Below are 18,266 nucleotides of genomic sequence, written 5' to 3' on the forward strand. Positions count from 1 at the left end.
TTTTTTGTCACCTTTTTGTTGCCTTTTTGACGCCTTTTTGACGCCTTTTTGACGCCTTTTTGACACTTTTTTGTCACCTTTTTGTCACCTTTTTGACGCCTTTTTGTTGCCTTTTTGACGCCTTTTTGACGCCTTTTTGACGCCTTTTTGACGTCTTTTTGACGCCTTTTATGACACTTTTTTGTCATCTTTTTGTCACCTTTTGTCGTCTTTTTGTCACCTTTCTGTCGCTTTTTAGTAGTGGTATGTTCCCTGTGTACAGCAGTCAATGTACTGCTGACAGTAATAAATACGTAGACTACATATCTTTTTGCAGCTATATGTACGTTTGGTTCATGAGGACAGCCTGTAATATTTGAATAAAAAGCTGTTCTGATGTACTGGTAGCTTTTGTTGCTACTAGTTAAAGTTGCTCTGCTGGAAGAGTAAATTATCTACAATGACTAGGCCTATTATAAATGATGCATGCAGCAGCTAGTTCAGATTATTAGCCCCTGCAGCCATTTCCTTTCTGTTGCCAAGATTCAGGGGAATAACAACAATAAACGGTTCTTTTCAATAAAAGCCAGTCGCCGTTTGATGACTTTCATCTTGAAAAATGTTGACATTTCTTTCCAGATGTGGCACCCCGTGCCCAAAAGTTGTCCTCAAATAACCTGTGCGATTCAGCGGCCAGATGTCAGTGCTGAGGAAGTTTTTTTTACAACACAACAGACCAATGGCACGTTGTTACTTTTTACCAGTTGGATGTCACACTGTGAACTTAAGTGACCTGCTCTAATCAAAGTTTTTATGACGGTACGTCATAATCTTTATTGTCACGGTTAAAGGGTAACCACCGTTTTTTTCAACCTGGACCCTATTTGTGTTTGTGAGTGATGAGAACAACAATCTCTGACATTGGTCCAGTATTAAGCAAGATCGCTGCAGAAGAAAAGCGGAGAAACAAGCTATAATGTAAGTTAATAGGACAAATGTGCAGCTTGTATTTACCTTCACAAAAGTGCTTGTTTTGCTGCTGACGGACTCAGATTATTACTCTAAGTGTCTGACAACATTATGGAAAGTATCCCTACAGAGATAGACCTTTAAAACCTCTTTGAGACCTTTCTGTTTAACCAGAAACAGCTCTGAAATCGCTAGCTCTAAACCCACCAGACTCCATTTAAAAAACAATACTTTTAGTGTGTATAGAGCCAACATATTGTCACATGTGAATAGGTAAACTATGTGTTTATTTCAACCAAAACTAGAGTTGTGATGGTTGGAAAAGTGGAAAGACGACCCAAAACGGCTTTTAATGGTTTTATTTAGTTTCTGTCGACTTTGAATGAAGTGTATTTTACGACGCTTAAATTACTGTTTATTTACATGGAGTCTGGTGGGTTTAGCGAACGCAATTGCACAGATGTTTTTAGGTTTAAAAAAAGGATCTTACTCTTTAACAGAAAGGTCGACCTCCTTAGAAATCATTTCCATAAACACACAACACAAAAAAAAAAAACCCTTCAAAATGGTCACGGTTAAAGGGTAACTACCGTTTTTTTCAACCTGGACCCTATGTTTCCTATGAGTTTGTGTCTAAGTGACTGATGAAAACAATCTCTGACATTGGTCCAGTATTAAGAGAGATCGCTGCAGTCGGCAGCAGAGAAACAAGCTACAATGTAAGTTAATAGGGTGATTGTCCAGCTTGTATTTTTTATTACTCTTTATTTACATGGAGTCTGGTGGGTTTAGCGAACGCAATTGCACAGCTGTTTTTATCTTCAAAAAAAGGATCTTAGAAATCCTTTCCATAAACACACAACACAAAAAAACCTTCAAAATGTTTTAATAATTCGTCAAATAAGAAAAAACATAAATTAAAAAGTCAAATGTATAGAGAAAATGTCCCCTACTACTACTCAACTAAATGCTGCAACTGATGATTCTTATTTTTATTATTGATTGATCTAGTGTCAAACATAAGGCCCGAGGGCCAAATCTGGCCACTCGCACTTTGATCCGGCCCGCATATCAATTTAGGTTCTCAATAAATTTCGGCCCTCCTAGTTTTTAAATCGCTTCTTTTGAAGTTTTTGTCACTTTTGCTGACATTTTTAGACATTTTTCACCACATTTATGCCACTTTCTCTGTCTGTTTTTAAAGTTGTTTTTTATGCTTTCTCCTATGATGACTAAGGAACTTTTTTGTTTTTTTGGGGGCTTTATGAGGCCCAAACTGTACGTGAGAAAGCTATGAGACATGCAATAGATATTAGACTTTTTTTTCAAAATAAAAGCATGTCAGTAAACTAAACATGTCTGCCCTTAGAGGGCCTTTTTTTATCCAAAAAACCCAAAACATTCAGTTAACAGATACAAACAGAGCCAAGAGACTGATGTGTGTCTTTACTTTATGCATAACTTAACAATCATAATAGTTGCTGATTGATTAATCGACTACAAGCAAGCAGCCCACATTCATGTTAAATAAACTCCAGAATATAAGCAACAGGTTTAAAAACAATCCACACACACACACACACACAGAGACATACATACACACACACACTCAGAGAGACATACACACACACACATACAGAGACAGACAGACACACACAGAGACATACATACACACACACAGACACACACACACAGAGACATACACACACACACAGAGAGAGACACACACACACACTCTCTCTCTCAAACGAAGACATGCAGTCACACACAAACACACACCTACTCACACCATTACACACACACACACACACACACACACACACACACACACACACACACACACACACACACACACACAAAGAGACACACACACACACACACACACACACACACTCTCCAGCAGAAACTCTGCTTCTGCGCATGCTCAGTAAGCAGCAGGTAGAACAAAAAAAAATTGTCCTGGGATCAGTTCTGTGTGTCTAAATGTGCACAAACATCACACACACAGGCACCAACAGCTTATCTGCTTCTGCGCATGCTCAGTAAGCAGCAGGTTGAACAAAAACTGTCCTGGGATCAGTTCCGTGTGTCTAAATCAGCACTAACATCACACACGTTCTCTTAATCCATCCACGACATTACACACAAGGGCTCCAACAGCTCCTCTGCTTCTGCGCATGCTCAGTAGGCCCTCATGGCCGCGCTCCCCCGGTGATCTCAGTACTAATGTATCTGTCCTGGGTTTCTCTCTTCCCCTCCTCCCCCCCCCCCCCCCGTCCCGCCATCGCCATCGCCATCAGCTCTCGGGCTTGTCCTTGTTGGGGCCCATGAACTCCACTCCGTCGATCGGGATGTCCTTCTCCTTGATGGCCTTCTGCACGCACCGCTGGTACTTCCGGAAGGTCTCGGTGCACGGGTCGCCGCTCCGGTCCCCCTTTAGGAACTTCTCGGCGAACCAGCGGTTGAAGCACTGGTCGTACTCCCGCTTCAGGTCGGTGCAGGCTTCCCCGACGCTGTTCATGTCCGACGGCGTGTAGCTAACTTTCCCCTCCCCCGAAAACAGAAAGATGGAGGGCTTTCTTTTTGTTTATATATTCCAAAAACGCAGCAACAACGCTGTCAACAGGAACACTCGTTGACTCTCCTTGAAAACGGCATGATGTGATTGGCCGGTTCGAGAGCGCCTTCGAACGTAATGGCGTCACTACGCGTCAGAGATATTGCGGTGAGATGGAGCAATCACTCTGTTCTAATTTCTTTTTTAGTTTTCACTCGCTAAATGTAATTCAACCACAAACCATCTTAACATCGAACTGTAAGATAATCATGAACTGATTTATATTTTTTTTGTATTCTTCTATATAGTTATTATAGTTGGTTTATAGTCTAGTTATTTAATTTTAATTTTAAAATTATTTTTTATTTTTATTTTATTTTTTTAATTTTAATTTTAATTCATTTTGTTTTTGTGTTGTTTTTATGTTCTGACTGCCTGTATTTGAATGTTGCATAAATAGTTTTTTTTGCTCTCAGACATTGGTATTTGTACGTATATGGCATTAATTGTAATGGTTGATGAATAAAGTTAATTATTTAAAGGAAAGTGTGTGTTTTGCAAAAATGTTCATGTTTGAAATCATTTTTAGTTAGATATTGAATGTTTCTTTAAGATTTTCAGATTTTCTTCTAAGAAAAAAAGAGATATTTTTATGATTTTAATGATATTGATTGAAAAAAATACTTTTATTTTGAAAAAGAAAATTTATTTTGAAAAAAAAGTTTATTTTGAACCTCTATTTTATAGATTTCTAAACATTTTTACACACACACAAATGCAAATGGGTGAAAAAATAAACCACACATACAACTATATTAAAATATATTGAAACATTAGCAATAATCCCAGAGGAACGACTTATTTTATGAACGTGTGTTTATGCGTTAAATGAGTGGTGGTTAGATATTGAATGTTTCTTTTAAGATGTTCAGATTTTCTTTTAAGAAAAAAGATTTTTTTTTTAATGATTTGAATGATATTGATTGAAAAAAAACTTTTATTTTGAAAAAATATTTTTATTTTGAAAATATACTTTTATTTTGAAATCTCTTTATTTTATAGATTCTACATTCACGAATGCAAATGAGTGAAAACAGAAACCACACATACAATTTATTTTAAATATTTTTAAACAATACATCGGCAGAAAAAAATATATTTTTAATGTCTTTAATTCCGAGTTTTGTCGCGTCTTTTTTGTGTTATATTGTGTACTTTTGTATACTTTACATTACATTATACAATAAAGATGTTTTAAATCCCTGAGGAATCAAGTTTTGTGTATTTTTAGTTTGATTATTATACTCAGATACAATCAATGATTATAATACTTTTGTACTTTTACTTGAGTACATATTTGAAAGCAGGACTTTTACTTGTAACCGAGTATTTATACACTGTACTATTACAACTTATACTTAAAAGATCTTCTTCTAATCAATCTATAAACCAGTGTATCTGTAACTGGTCTGTAATTTTGAAGAAAAAAAAAAAAAGACGCAGAGTGAGACCTCTTTCTCTCATGACACCAACCGCCCCCCAAAACCCGCGAGAGTTCCCCCAGCTTTTCGAAATCTCGCGGCTCTCCAAGAAGACGTGAGAAGCGTCAGACTAATCGAAATAAGGGGATATTTACTTTTATTAATCAACTTATAAGATATAAATCAGAAGCGGGAGGTCAAACGGGTAAGTATCAACCGCGGAGCTTATTAAGTAACATTTGATTGCCGTTGTTTGGGAGATATCCATTCAAATAACGTTAGCATGCTTTGCTAGGCCTGATTGTTATGGCCTGGATGCTTCGCCGCTGCTAGCTTAGCCGTTAGCGTTTCTTTTTAGCAATTCAAACTTTAGTGAAGCGGTTTTGTGTTTTATGTGCTTTCACAGTGTGCTCCGGGGAGCTAAAATGTCTGACAGCGACGACAGCGACTTCTCCGACAACGGGAGCGAGCGCAGCAGCGATGGAGAGGCCGAGGAAGTGGAGAATGAGGTATATATGCTAACCGCTAGTTAAGCGATGCTAACTGCCCGGTGGGTACAGGTAAACATTGGGATGAAAAGTGGCGCGTTAAAGTGGAATAAACTGCCCAAAAATAAAGCCACAGGCGGATATAAATGCTGAGAACGTATGCTTGTAGAGAAAGGACATTCTGTGGTATATTATGTACTTTATTGTTACTTCGCAGTGGTGAAGTATTTCAGTTTTCTTTCAGTACAGCGAGCTAGAATGTACAGCATTGCTACTTTGCAGTGGTGGAATGTAACTAGGTACATTTACTCAAGTAGTTTAAGTAACGGTAAACATTGTGATGAATAGTGGAATAAATGGCCAAAAAAATAAAACCACAGGCTGATATAAATGCTGAAAACTTATGCTGTTGGAGGAATGGTATTGTGTAGCATAATGTGTACTTGTATCTGAGACTTAAGTACATTTACTTCAGTACTAATATTCTAAGTGTCTGACAACATTATGGAAAGGATTTCTAAGGAGTAAGATCCTTTTTTAAACATGAAAACATCTGCGCAATTGCGTTTGCTAAACCCACCAGACTCCATGTAAATAAACAGTAATTAAAGCGTCGTAAAATACACTTCATTCAAAGTCGACAGAAACAAAATAAAACTATGAAAGGCCGTTTTGGGTCGTCTTTCCACTTTTCCAACCATCACAACTCTAGTTTTGGTTGAAATAAACACATAGTTTACAGATTTACATGTGACAATATGTTGGCTCTATGCACGCTAAAAGTACTGTTTTTTTAAATGGAGTCTGGTGGGTTTAGAGCTAGCGACTTCAGAGCTGTTTCTGGTTAAACGGAAAGGTCTCAAAGAGGTTTTAAAGGTCTGTCTCCTTAGAAATCCTTTCCATAATGTTGTCAGACACTTAGAATAATAATCTGAGTCTGTCAGCGGCAAAACGAGCACTTTTGTGAAGCTAAATACAAGCTGGACAATTGTCTTAACTTACATGCCGACTGCAGCGATCTCTCTTAATACTGGACCAATGTCAAAGATTGTTGTTCTCATCACTCACTTAGACACACACATAGGACCATATGTTGAAAAAAAACGTCAGAAAAACAGCGAGAAGGTATCCTTATGGGTGGTAATTGTGGCAGCATTTTATTTATGATGATACTTACCTACTTCTACTGAAGTAACCTTTGAAATGCAGGACTTTAACTTGTAACAGAGTGGTATTAGTACTTTTTTCTTGAGTAAAGGATCTGAATACGCCCTCCGCCGCTGTTAGTTTGTTTCTGTTTGTTTCTTCCCCAGGAGGAGACGGGCAGCCCCGTGGGCAGCGACAAGGTAGCGGAGGAGGAGGGCGAGGACCTGGATGACGAGGAGGAATACGACGAAGAGGAGGAGGAGGACGATGAGGAGGGTCCCAGGAAGAAGAAGCCCCGACACGGAGGGTTCATCCTGGATGAAGCCGGTACCAAAACCACTTCTGCTTCCCTCTTTTAACTGATGCCCCGTCTGTTATTGGGCGCCCGCTTTTTGGCAGTGTGCAGATTCTCAGTCTCACTTAATGTCCCGCCCACAACACTATTTGGTTGGCTAGATGTTATACGTGTAATATCCAATCAACACTGATCATGGCATTGATACCTTTTTGTCCTTCTGCGTGTGTCCTCTCTGCCTAGACGTGGACGATGAGTACGAGGACGAGGAGGATCAGTGGGAGGAAGGAGCGGAAGACATTCTGGAGAAAGGTGAGCAACTCGGCCGGTTCAGGGCGGCCGGAGAGAGCTTTGACATATTTCACTCTTCAGTGCTTTTCCTACTTTTGCTGAGAAAAACGGTCATGAAATGTAAGGTTTTTTTAAAATCACACCGGCAAAACGCCAAATCTAACAAACCCTTTTTTGTGACGAGATACGTTTTGGCACTTGTTGTGAAGAAAGTCATAATATTTCAGGAAAATAGTCATGAAGAAAGTCATAATATTTCAGCAGAAAAGTCGTGAAGAAAGTCATAATATTTCAGGAGAAAAGTCGTGAAGAGTCATAATATTTCAGGAAAATAGTCATGAAGAAAGTCATAATATTTCAGCAAAAAAGTCGTGAAGAAAGTTATAATATTTCAGCAAAGAAGTCGTGAAGAAAGTCATTATATTTCAGGAAAATAGTCATGAAGAAAGTCATAATATTTCAGGAAAATAGTCGTGAAGAAAGTCATAATATTTCAGGAAAAAAGTCGTGAAGAAAGTCATAATATTTCAGCAGAAAAGTCGTGAAGAAAGTCATAATATTTCAGCAGAAAAGTCGTGAAGAAAGTCATAATATTTCAGGAAAATAGTCATGAAGAAAGTCATAATATTTCAGGAAAATAGTCATGAAGAAAGTCATAATATTTCAGGAAAAAAGTCGTGAAGAAAGTCATAATATTTCAGCAGAAAAGTCATGAAGAAAGTCATAATATTTCAGGAAAAAAGTCGTGAAGAAAGTCATAATATTTCAGCAGAAAAGTCGTGAAGAAAGTCATAATATTTCAGCAGAAAAGTCGTGAAGAAAGTCATAATATTTCAGCAGAAAAGTCATGAAGAAAGTCATAATATTTCAGGAAAATAGTCATGAAGAAAGTCATAATATTTCAGCAGAAAAGTCATGAAGAAAGTCATAATATTTCAGGAAAATAGTCATGAAGAAAGTCATAATATTTCAGCAGAAAAGTCGTGAAGAAAGTCATAATATTTCAGGTGAAGAAAGTCATAATTTTTCAGCAGAAAAGTCGTGAAGAAAGTCATAATATTTCAGGAGAAAAGTCGTGAAGAAAGTCATAATATTTTAGCAGAAAAAAGTTGTGAAGAAAGTCATAATATTTTAGCAGAAAAGTCGTGAAGAAAGTCATAATATTTCAGCAGAAAAGTCGTGAAGAAAGTCATAATATTTCAGCAGAAAAGTCGTGAAGAAAGTCATAATATTTCAGGAAAAAAGTCTTGAAGAAAGTCATAATATTTCAGGAAAAAAGTCTTAAGTCATAATATTTCAGGAAAAAAGTCTTGAAAGTCATAATATTTCAGGAGAAAAGTCTTGTACGTACTAGAGCTGCACAATGTATTGTTTTTTTAACGTAATGGCGCAATAAGCGCATTGCGTAAAGCTGCGACACATGGCAAAAAAGACGCCACAAAGACGGCAACGGAAACGTCTAAGGCCCTGTTTTACACGGACGTGGTTATGTTGAAAAACGGCTATTGTGATTGGCTAACGTGGGCTTGAGCTTCTCGTTACACTGCCACCTACAGGTCTGGCGTGCTCTTGACGGCATACAGTATATACACGGGGACGTGTTAACGAACACTTTTCTGAAAACTTGGACAGCTGTGCATGATATGTTTGAGAAACGGAGAGGTTGAAATGTCCGTTTATGAAAACAGCCGGCCAGGTGTAAACGTAGCATCAAAACCCCCCCAGAACTTGTGTCGAAAAGCGGCTCAGCTGAAGTGTAGGGCTGGGTGTAACGATACCAAGACCTTTTGATGCCGGGTCTCGGTACCCAACCCTATTTTAAAAGTCCGTTATTTGTTCAGTGTTGCCGTATGAAGCCAGAGAGTCTGTGTAGATTGTGAACATGTCTGACTTGAACTCTCTCTGTCTTATTGGTGTTCCTCTCTCGCCATGCATGTCCTCTTCAGTTAACGGTAATTCTACTCCAGACCCTCTCCCGCTCTGATGTTTCCATGTTTATAGATCCATGTGTCTCTGAAGCAACAACAAAAAAAAATGGAATATCAGTGTCATCCTCTTTTGATTAAAAACCCATGAATGTATTAACCCCCCACCAACCACCTCATCATGTCAGCACGCTGTATTTGTGAGCGTGTAGCGTAACGCGAGGAAGCACCGAGGGCAAATCCATTACTGGCTCCTTGAACGGCAACAACTCGCCACAACAGTGCCCGTTGCTGTTCATCACGTTTTTAATTGGCTACGGAATCAGCTGTACAGCTGTACTGCTTTCTCAAAAAAAAAACGCCAGTTAGTTAGAAAAGTCCACACATACCCTTCTCGCCGAGGTAAGAATGGTCTCGCGACATCGGTCGCAAGTGCAGAGCAGCGGCCAGTAGACGGAGTCTGGCGGCGTTTTTGTGGATCCCACACACCTTCTAGGCAAGTCCCGCCCCACGAAGCAGCCCGATTGGTCGGGGTTAGGCCCCCTGCACGCTGGCTGCGTGGCGTGAGCGTGTCAGCTGCGTGGCGTGTCCGTTTTTATTCCGGCTCCCATGTTAAGGCGCGGCTTGAAAAACGCACGCTTGCTAGACATAGGACCGACGGCCTATTTTTCACGCGACACGCAAGCGTGTTGGAAGCGTTTCCAGGCAACATAGAACACGAAAAGATGTTTATATGTAATTTTGATACAAATACATATTAATAAATGACATGTTGATGTTTAAAAGTCTAGAGGTTTTGACATAAATGCAGATATAAATGTCATTTAAAAAAATAATAATACGTAATTATCGATTTTCAAATATTGCGCCTGTCAATACAGAACAGAAGGAAATATTCTGGAGCCTATTTTGCCGTCAATACTGCCGACGTTGTCTTTGCTGTTATCAAATCAGTATATATTTATGTTTTAACATGAAGTATACTACTGCTTGAGTGCCCTTTTATCAATGGGAAACCTACACGTGTGTAGGACAGTATTGACGACAAAATAGGCTACGGAATATTTCGCTCGATGGTGTTTTTTGCCGCCCAACGTTGCCTTCCAGGCAGCGCAGCAATGGTTATGTTTAGGGTTAGGGTTAGCTGCCCGGAAGGCGACGTTGGCGGCAAAAAACGCCATCGAGCGAAATATTCCGTAGCCTACTTTGCCGTCAATGCTGCCCGACGTTGTCAAACACAAAAATATTGACAAAGTAAAGTAGAAGAACACGCTATTATGTAATTTTATCAACGGGAAACATACATGTGTACAGACAAGGCTAGCAGCAGCGCCGCGTCAGACACGTTTCTGGTGTGCAAAGACATAGAAAACGCCACGCAACTGACACGCCACACCTCACGCCACGCAGCCAGTGTGCAGGAGGCCCTAGGACTTTGGGAAACACTGATCTGATCCCCATTTTTCACCATTTTCTGACATTTTATAGACCAAACAACCGATTAATCGAGTACCTAACAGACAGTGAAAGTAACCGTGAGTTGCAGCCCTAATCTGCACGTGCTGCGAGTAATTCCACCTTCAGAGAACCAAGTGTGGTCATTTGCCTGACCCTGCTACCTAGTAGAAAGTTGCCATGTTATTTTGTTTGTTTTTTTTATTCACATTTTGGACTAACGGATATGGATGAAGCTTTCTATGTGGCACATTGTAAATGCAAAGTATCACTAAAGGGTAAAGTACAGTACAAACAAAATCCAAACTGGCGTGTCTGTGGCGGCACAGTGCCTAGTTAGCGGCGGAAATGTCTCGATCGCTGGCTGTGCAGAAAGGCTCCGAGCGTTTGTTTTTCCCCAGATCTCTGAACTGCACTTGAATAGGTCTTGCTGTTGGCGTTCAATACCTGGGAAAACAACCGAGCCAATCAGTGCTCTGTAGGCACAAACGGCCGCCAGAACGGCACTTTTTAAGTTCATTCTTCCAACGCTACATGAAGGCAGCACAAACACCCCTATCTCGCAATGTTAGCAAAAGAGGAAAATTATTCGTGTACCCGCCCCGTGATTCGGATCCCTTCCAAAATGTAAAGGGTTCTTCCTCGGCCCATGCTGCACCCTTCCACCAAGTTTCATGAAAATTGAGCTAGTCCTACTGACAGACAAATACACCAACACTTCAAAGAGTCAACACTAAGATTATTGGAACTGTAAACAATCTTAAAGCTCAAAATACACTGGAATACGTTTTTTTCCAACCTGGACCCTATTTTACGTCCATAAAAGTGCTTGTTTTGCCGCTGACAGGCTCAGATTATTGTTCCAAGTTCCTGACAACATTATGGAAAGGATTTCTAAGGAGGTCGACCTTTCTGTTAAAAAGTAAGATCCTTTTTTTAAACATAAAAACATCTGCGAAATTGCGTTCGCTTAACCCACCAGACTCCATGTAAATAAACAGTAATTTTAGCATCGTAAAATACACTTCATTCAAAGTCGACAGAAACTAAATAAAACCATTAAAAGCCGTTTTGGGTCGTCTTTCCACTTTTCCAACCATCACAACTCTAGTTTTGGTTGAAATAAACACATAGTTTACAGATTTACATGTGACAATATGTTGGCTCTAAACACGCTAAAAGTACTGTTTTTTAAATGGACTCTGGTGGGTTTAGAGCTAGCGACTTCAGAGCTGTTTCTGACGGTCGGCCCGTCTGGTTGGCGTGTCAGAGGCTTAATACTGAACCAACTTCAAAGACTGTTGTTCCCATCAGTCACTTAGAGCTGTTACACACCAACCAGACGGCCGACCGTCGGCAGTAAAGCCAGTCGGACTGATCAGTCGGCTCCCCGAGGTCCAAAAAAGTGCCTCAGAACACACTGAAGAGACGCCGACTTGAGCGTACGCTCTGCGCGTGCGCGAAACGTAATACGTCTCCATAGCAGCAGGCGGCGCTTTCTGGAAACATTTGAAGAGAGAAATAAGCCGTGCAGTTGCTGAATCTGTCTTCATTTCACATCGACAAAGGTCAGTTTGAAAGATTTTCGTCCGATTTTTGAGCAGGGTTCAAAATTAGCACCATCCACCAGCCAAATGCTGGTAAAATATGCAGTTGACTGGTAGATTTGCTTCACTCACCAGCCAAAAAAACAATGGTAATCCTGTGAGTGGGCTGGTAAAACTTGAACATTGGACGAAAAAGTTAATTTTGAACCCAGATTTTGAGAGGCTCATCCCGCTCGCCATTTCCGGGTGAGTCCCGACTGCCCTGTCTCCGTCTGAGCATGTCAAATCGGCCAAAATGACGGCCGACGGCTCCTCCGACGGACGACGGCACGGGACACACCGACCAGACTCGAGTCACCGACCTCGCCAGACAGTCCGACGGCCGATTAACGGCGCCTTTAGACACAGAAACCATGTTTGCCGTTGAGTTTCGACTGTACTTGGACCCTTTCTAAACCTCCACTGGTCTCGTGCTTCTCACAGTCACCATCCAATTAACTAGTTTTTTTTTTTCTGTTTGTTTTTTTTTTTTTCTCCCATCATGCTTTGTGTTGTGGCTGCCTGTCTGCTCCTGTGTGCTCTGCCCTGCCCTGATGAACGCTATCTTCTGTCCTCTCCTCTTCATCCCCCTCTTTCCCTCTTTTTCCCCGTCTGTTTGTTCCAACATCTTCTTCCACCCTTTTCCCTCCTTCTCTCTCTTTTGCTTTTCCCTTACTTGCCCTTTTCTCCTCTCTATCTCTTCCTTTGCGTTGCTTCTCGTCCTTCTTATTTGCTCCCGTTCTCCATCTCTTCCTCTTACTTTTCTTCTGCTTCTTCACACCTTCTCCCTCCCTCTCTCTCTCCCTCCCTCTCTCTCTCTCTCTCTCTCTCTCTCTCTCTCTCGCTCCCTTTTTTGTTTTCCTTTCCCTTCTGTTCTTTCTCTTCTCTGTCCTTCCTCCTTCCCTTATTTCTATCTCCGCTACCGCTCTTCCTCTTGCCTGCTCTTTACTCTCCTCTTCCTCTCCCTTTTTTCTCTCTCTCATTGGTCGATGCTGAGCAGAGGAGGCTGAAGGTAAGTCTGTTTTTAACTTCATTTTTTAAATCTAATTGTGTTTAATTTGATTCTCTTTACATTAAACACACACACTCTCTCTGTCTCTCTCTCTCTCTCTCTCTGTCTCTCTCTCTCTCTCTCTCTCTCTCTCTCTCTCTGTCTCTCACACACACACACACTCTCTCTCTCTCTCTCTCTCTCTCTCTCTCTCTCTGTCTCACACACACTCTCTCTCTCTCTGTCTCTCTCTCTCTCTCTCTCTGTCTCTCACACACTCTCTCTCTCTCTCTCTGTCTCTCTCACACACAAACACACTCTCTCTCTCTCTCTCTCTCTCTCTCTCTCTCTCTGTCTCACACACACTCTCTCTCTCTCTGTCTCTCTCTCTCTCTCTCTCTGTCTCTCACACACTCTCTCTCTCTCTCTCTCTCTGTCTCTCTCACACACAAACACACTCTCTCTCTCTCTCTCTCTCTCTCTCTCTCTCTCTCTCTCTCACACACACTCTCTCTCTCTCTGTCTCTCTCTCTCTCTCTCTCTGTCTCTCACACACTCTCTCTCTCTCTGTCTCACACACACACAAACACACTCTCTCTCTCTCTCACACACACACAAACACACTCTCTCTCTCTCTCACACTCTCTCTCTCTCTCTCTCTCTCTGTCTCACACACACACACACTCTCTCACACACTCTCTCTCTCTCACTCACACACACACACACACACACACACACACTCTCTCTCTCTCTCTCACACACACACACACACACTCTCTCTCTCTCGCACTCTCTCTCTCTCTCACTCTCTCTTTCTCTCACACACACTCTGTCACTCTCTCTCTCACACACACACTCTCTTGCTAGTTAGGTTCACATTAGTGCACATTCACAATACATGGCCTCATAAAGACGACATTTAGAAGTGACTGAATGGAGTCAGGCTATTAAATTTCATTTTTCATTCATTCAATATTCCATTTATATGGAGCGTCATACTCAAATGCAGTTTTGCCTAATTCTGTCCTAAACAAATGGAGTATTTAGGACCAAGGAGTCACTAGTGCGAGTGCTGTAGCGGTACGATTTAAAGTCCAGCAAGCTTGTTAAATATACAGGAAATTATGAACTGAATCTGACCTCTCTCTCTCTCTCAGTGTCCAACATCGACCACGTGGTTCTGGATGAAGACCACTCGGGATCCAGGCGGCTGCAGAACCTCTGGAGGTAACGGACGCTCTTCACGTCTCTGTTCACGTCACACACACACACACACACACACACACACACACACACACACACAGAGTCACCAGGAAGGACAAGTCAGACTATTGTTGCACTTTGCAGGAACTTACAATTTTTTTAGGAACTCTAAGGAACTGAAAGCACGTTCATTCAGCTGCAGGAAACTTCCATACCTTCCTCATTTAGTCCGATGGAATCACACTGGTTAGTTTTCCCGCTCGGTGCGCTTAGTTTGGGCTCGTTTTGAACGCTGCAATCGCAGATAGAGATCCGACCTCCAACAGACTCAACTATGTGTACTCTTTGAATTCTGCCATGCAGCAGAGCAGCTAACTGTAGCAGCTTCAATGTTTCCTCTCCTCTCTTGTTTCCTCTCCTCTCTTGTTTCCTCTCTTGTTTCCTCTCCTCTTGTTTCCTCTGCTCTCTTGTTTCCTCTCTTGTTTCCTCTCCTCTCTTGTTTCCTCTCTTGTTTCCTCTCCTCTTGTTTCCTCTGCTCTCTTGTTTCCTCTCTTGTTTCCTCTCCTCTCTTGTTTCCTCTCGTTTCCTCTCCTCTTGTTTCCTCTCCTCTTTTGTTTCTTCTCTTGTTTCCTCTCCTCTCTTGTTTCCTCTCTTGTTTCCTCTCCTCTCTTGTTTCCTCTCCTCTCTTGTGTCCTCTCATCTCTTGTTTCTTCTCCTCTTGTGTCCTCTCCTCTCTTGTTTCTTCTCCTCTTGTGTCCTCTCCTCTCTTGTTTCCTCTCCTCTCTTGTTTCCTCTCCTCTTTTGTATCCTCTCCTCTCTTGTTTCCTCTCCTCTCTTGTGTCCTCTCCTCTCTTGTTTCCTCTCCTCTTTTGTATCCTCTCCTCTCTTGTTTCTTCTCCTCTTGTGTCCTCTCCTCTCTTGTTTCCTCTCCTCTTTTGTATCCTCTCCTCTCTTGTTGATTCACACAGTTGATTTAGCCAAATAATCACAAACTCACTACATCGCGGGACATCGTGTAACTTATTTGAAGTAAAAAAGTTAAGGGGGAAAAAAAAAATCTACAAAGGGATAAACAGAATAAAAGTTCCTGCGGTCGGTAATCGGTGGAGCCGGCGTCCCTGTAGTGTAAAAACCTCACAATGAGCTCCTTCTGCAACATATTCTTTGCACGTAGTCACTGTTTTTATGATGTGTAACGTTGGCTGAGTGTGCGTGTGTTTTTGTGTGTTACAGAGACTCCAGAGAGGAGGCGCTGGGTGAATATTACATGAGGAAATACGCCAAGTCTTCAGGAGGGGAACAGTGAGTATTTCCGTGCCTTCACTTGTGGGAAGAGCTGGTTTCTATCTGTGATGCCAAAAAAAAAATCTTCCCCTGGTTTAAGTTTCCAAAAGTTTCTGTTGCTAACACATAAAAAAATACCATAAATTCTCCTCATTAACTGCAGTTGCAGAAAGAAGAACTCTCTATTTCCCCCCAAAAATAGGCTTTTATAGACCCAAAGAGGCTCGTGAATTGTTGAAAAATCATTATTTTTTTTCGGTTCCGGTTCAGTTTCCAAAAGTTTTTAACAAAGAAACAGTTCAACTGCAGAGAGAACCAGGTCTGTTCATACTAGCGGCCTGTTTTTTTTATATATTTGATCATATTTTAACAAGAGCTCCTCCTGTTTTCTCTTTTAACCTTTGTGTCGTCCTCCGTCTGTTGTAACGTTACGTGTTAATGAAACATAAAGTATAAATTATCACCCAATTCTGCGTTAAATCTCCTTAGCCAACGTCACTCCAACTCGTTACCACTAGTTTTCCACTTCTGGTTGGAATTCAACGGTCAACATACTTCATTTATATGAAATTATACCTAATTTCTGAGTTAAAAAAAGCAGAAATTATGAATTATTTTGAGTAATTGTTAAGATCAGATGTGTGTGAGTGGATAATCACAGACGGGTATACTGTGTGTCAAAGTTTTGTCAGTATAACGTTACTGTTTTGAAACCATTTACTAGAGCTGGGGGTAAACTATTATTTATTAAACGATTAATCGGCCGATTATTTTATCGATTAGTCGACTAATTGGACGATTAATATAACGATTATTTTTCTGTTGCTCGATTAATAAAAACCATAATGTATCTCAAATAAATACCAAAAAATTCTTAATAATATATTTTATTAAACAATTTTGCACAGCAAAAAATCTTCTGCTTTACACAAAATAAAATAATTATTTTACTGTTATACAAAATGAAAGGCCAGCCTGTTTACTCTTTTACAGTACCAACATAACTCTTGTTAAAAAAAATCAAGTTGTAGTGCAAAAAAAGAAAAACACTGTGCAGTGAGAGTGTTTAACACAACATAACAGTCCCAACATAAAACCTGATGCATAATCAAACTCACTCTCTTAACTGCTATTCTGTAGGTTTACATGCTAATGCAGCTGTGCACTTTGGTGGTGCTAGGCTAACCAACGCATCTTAGCTCTCTGTGCAGTTTGTTCGTGCTAGGTTAGTAGCTAACGTTCACGCAGGCAGCGTGCAAGCTCTAAGCTGTTAACATAGGAGCCGAAATAAAAACGGATACGGCACGCCGCTGACACGCTCACCCCATGCAGCCAGTGTGCACGAGGCCTTAAGCAGCAACCTCTGATGCTAAAAAAAAAAAATGAAGCCAATGCAGAAGTGCAGAAAGCTGCAGTAGCTACTATAGATAGCTGTGTTCTGCAGCTGTAAGCTAGCTACCATTCAAGCCAACATTAGATGATAACTAACGTTAGCTAAACACAGCTGTCTAGGCGCCAGTAGCTAGCTAACGTTAACGTTAGCTACTAACCTAGCACGAACAAACTGCACGGAGAGCTAAGATAGTTAGCTAGCACCACCTAAGTGTGCAGGCTACACACTACACAACACACTACACAAACATGAAATTAATTTAGCCAACGTTAGTACTTGGGACTATATTTGAAGTATTCCCATACCCTCAATGATTAAGGGCGAGCTGTTTTTTTAGGACCTTTTCTTTTCATGGGGCTTTTTGCAGGGCTTTGTTGGGAATTCTGTGAGGAGGTTGCTGTTTCCTGCAATGTTTTGGTCTCCCACGTGTGTGTGGCGAAGCGGCGACGCAAAAATACGACGTCGGCGTAATTTTGACGGGTCGCTGCAGGCCTACCATTTACATTTTTTGGTTATATTTGGGCACTTTGGTTGAAAGAAACCGAAATGTCTGATATAGAAACTTTGAAATGGGTCAAATTTGATCTGTGGTCTTGATACAGTTATATAATAGTCCCCTCTCTGCTAGTTACACCACTACTGTTTGCCTTTCCTGATTAATTCCAGTTGCTTCCACTTTGCCTTTTGTATTTCATGGCTATGAAGCTTAACCGATCCGCCAGATGTTTCCCATTTAAAATTCTTCCAGCGGCTCAAAGTGCACCATCCCCGCCTTTCCTTCATGGGGCTGATTGTGAAACATCTGCAGGAGGTTTTCATGGATGTTAATGCTATATGTAATACATCTTAATAGGGCTGGGTATCGCCACAGTTTTCTTCATCCCGCTCCCGCCGAATTTCTGACCATTACCGCCCGCACCCGCAATGTGTATGCAACATGTGTCAAACTCGAGGCCCGAGGGGCCAAATCCGGGCCCTTGCAGGTTTTGATCCGGCCCGCATTTTGTTTTTTTTTCTGCATTTTTGACGCCTTTTCCGGCGGTTTATGTGCTTTTCTTCTGTGCTTTAGGCACTTTGTGTTAACGGTTTTGACGCTTTACTCAATGTTTTGCCACTTTGTGTTGTTTTTGGCACTTTTTTTAGACAATTTTGACGCTTTTTTTTTTGCCTTTTTCCAACTTTATTGGCGCTTTTTTTCAACCTCGCAATTTGTCGCTGGCTGG

General features: G+C 41.0%; 2 protein-coding genes across 7 annotated transcripts in view; one reads left to right on the forward strand and one right to left on the reverse strand.

The window, feature by feature from the left end:
• Positions 1 to 2,974: 2,974 nt before the first annotated feature.
• Positions 2,975 to 3,641, reverse strand: triap1 (TP53 regulated inhibitor of apoptosis 1). Its single transcript, XM_036001665.1, has 2 exons — positions 3,241 to 3,641; positions 2,975 to 3,199 (listed from the first exon to the last, which is right to left on the reverse strand). The coding sequence occupies exon 1, from the start codon at positions 3,467 to 3,469 to the stop codon at positions 3,245 to 3,247; it is 225 nt and encodes a 74-aa protein (XP_035857558.1). The 5' UTR covers positions 3,470 to 3,641; the 3' UTR covers positions 2,975 to 3,199; positions 3,241 to 3,244.
• A 1,399-nt stretch (positions 3,642 to 5,040) lies between these two features.
• supt5h (SPT5 homolog, DSIF elongation factor subunit) overlaps positions 5,041 to 18,266 on the forward strand; it is a 60,422-nt gene continuing 47,196 nt past the window's right edge. For 4 of the 6 annotated variants that reach the window (XM_031317374.2, XM_031317372.2, XM_031317371.2 and 1 more), the window contains exons 1-8: positions 5,041 to 5,191; positions 5,393 to 5,495; positions 6,788 to 6,947; positions 7,159 to 7,227; positions 9,153 to 9,158; positions 13,173 to 13,184; positions 14,321 to 14,390; positions 15,600 to 15,668. In XM_031317374.2, coding sequence (XP_031173234.1) covers positions 5,412 to 5,495; positions 6,788 to 6,947; positions 7,159 to 7,227; positions 9,153 to 9,158; positions 13,173 to 13,184; positions 14,321 to 14,390; positions 15,600 to 15,668 — 470 coding nt within the window. In that variant the 5' untranslated portion in view covers positions 5,041 to 5,191; positions 5,393 to 5,411. The remainder of the gene's footprint in view (positions 5,192 to 5,392; positions 5,496 to 6,787; positions 6,948 to 7,158; positions 7,228 to 9,152; positions 9,159 to 13,172; positions 13,185 to 14,320; positions 14,391 to 15,599; positions 15,669 to 18,266) is intronic. The other 2 variants (XM_031317376.2, XM_031317377.2) reach the window with 1 other exon arrangement.

Source organism: Sander lucioperca, chromosome 5 (genome assembly GCF_008315115.2).
Source record: "Sander lucioperca isolate FBNREF2018 chromosome 5, SLUC_FBN_1.2, whole genome shotgun sequence".
Taxonomy (NCBI): domain Eukaryota; kingdom Metazoa; phylum Chordata; class Actinopteri; order Perciformes; family Percidae; genus Sander; species Sander lucioperca.

What these genes read in the sequence shown, in the direction of transcription:
- triap1 (XM_036001665.1), bottom strand. Translation starts at nt 3,469, where the DNA reads ATGAACAGCGTCGGGGAAGCCTGCACCGACCTGAAGCGGGAGTACGAC.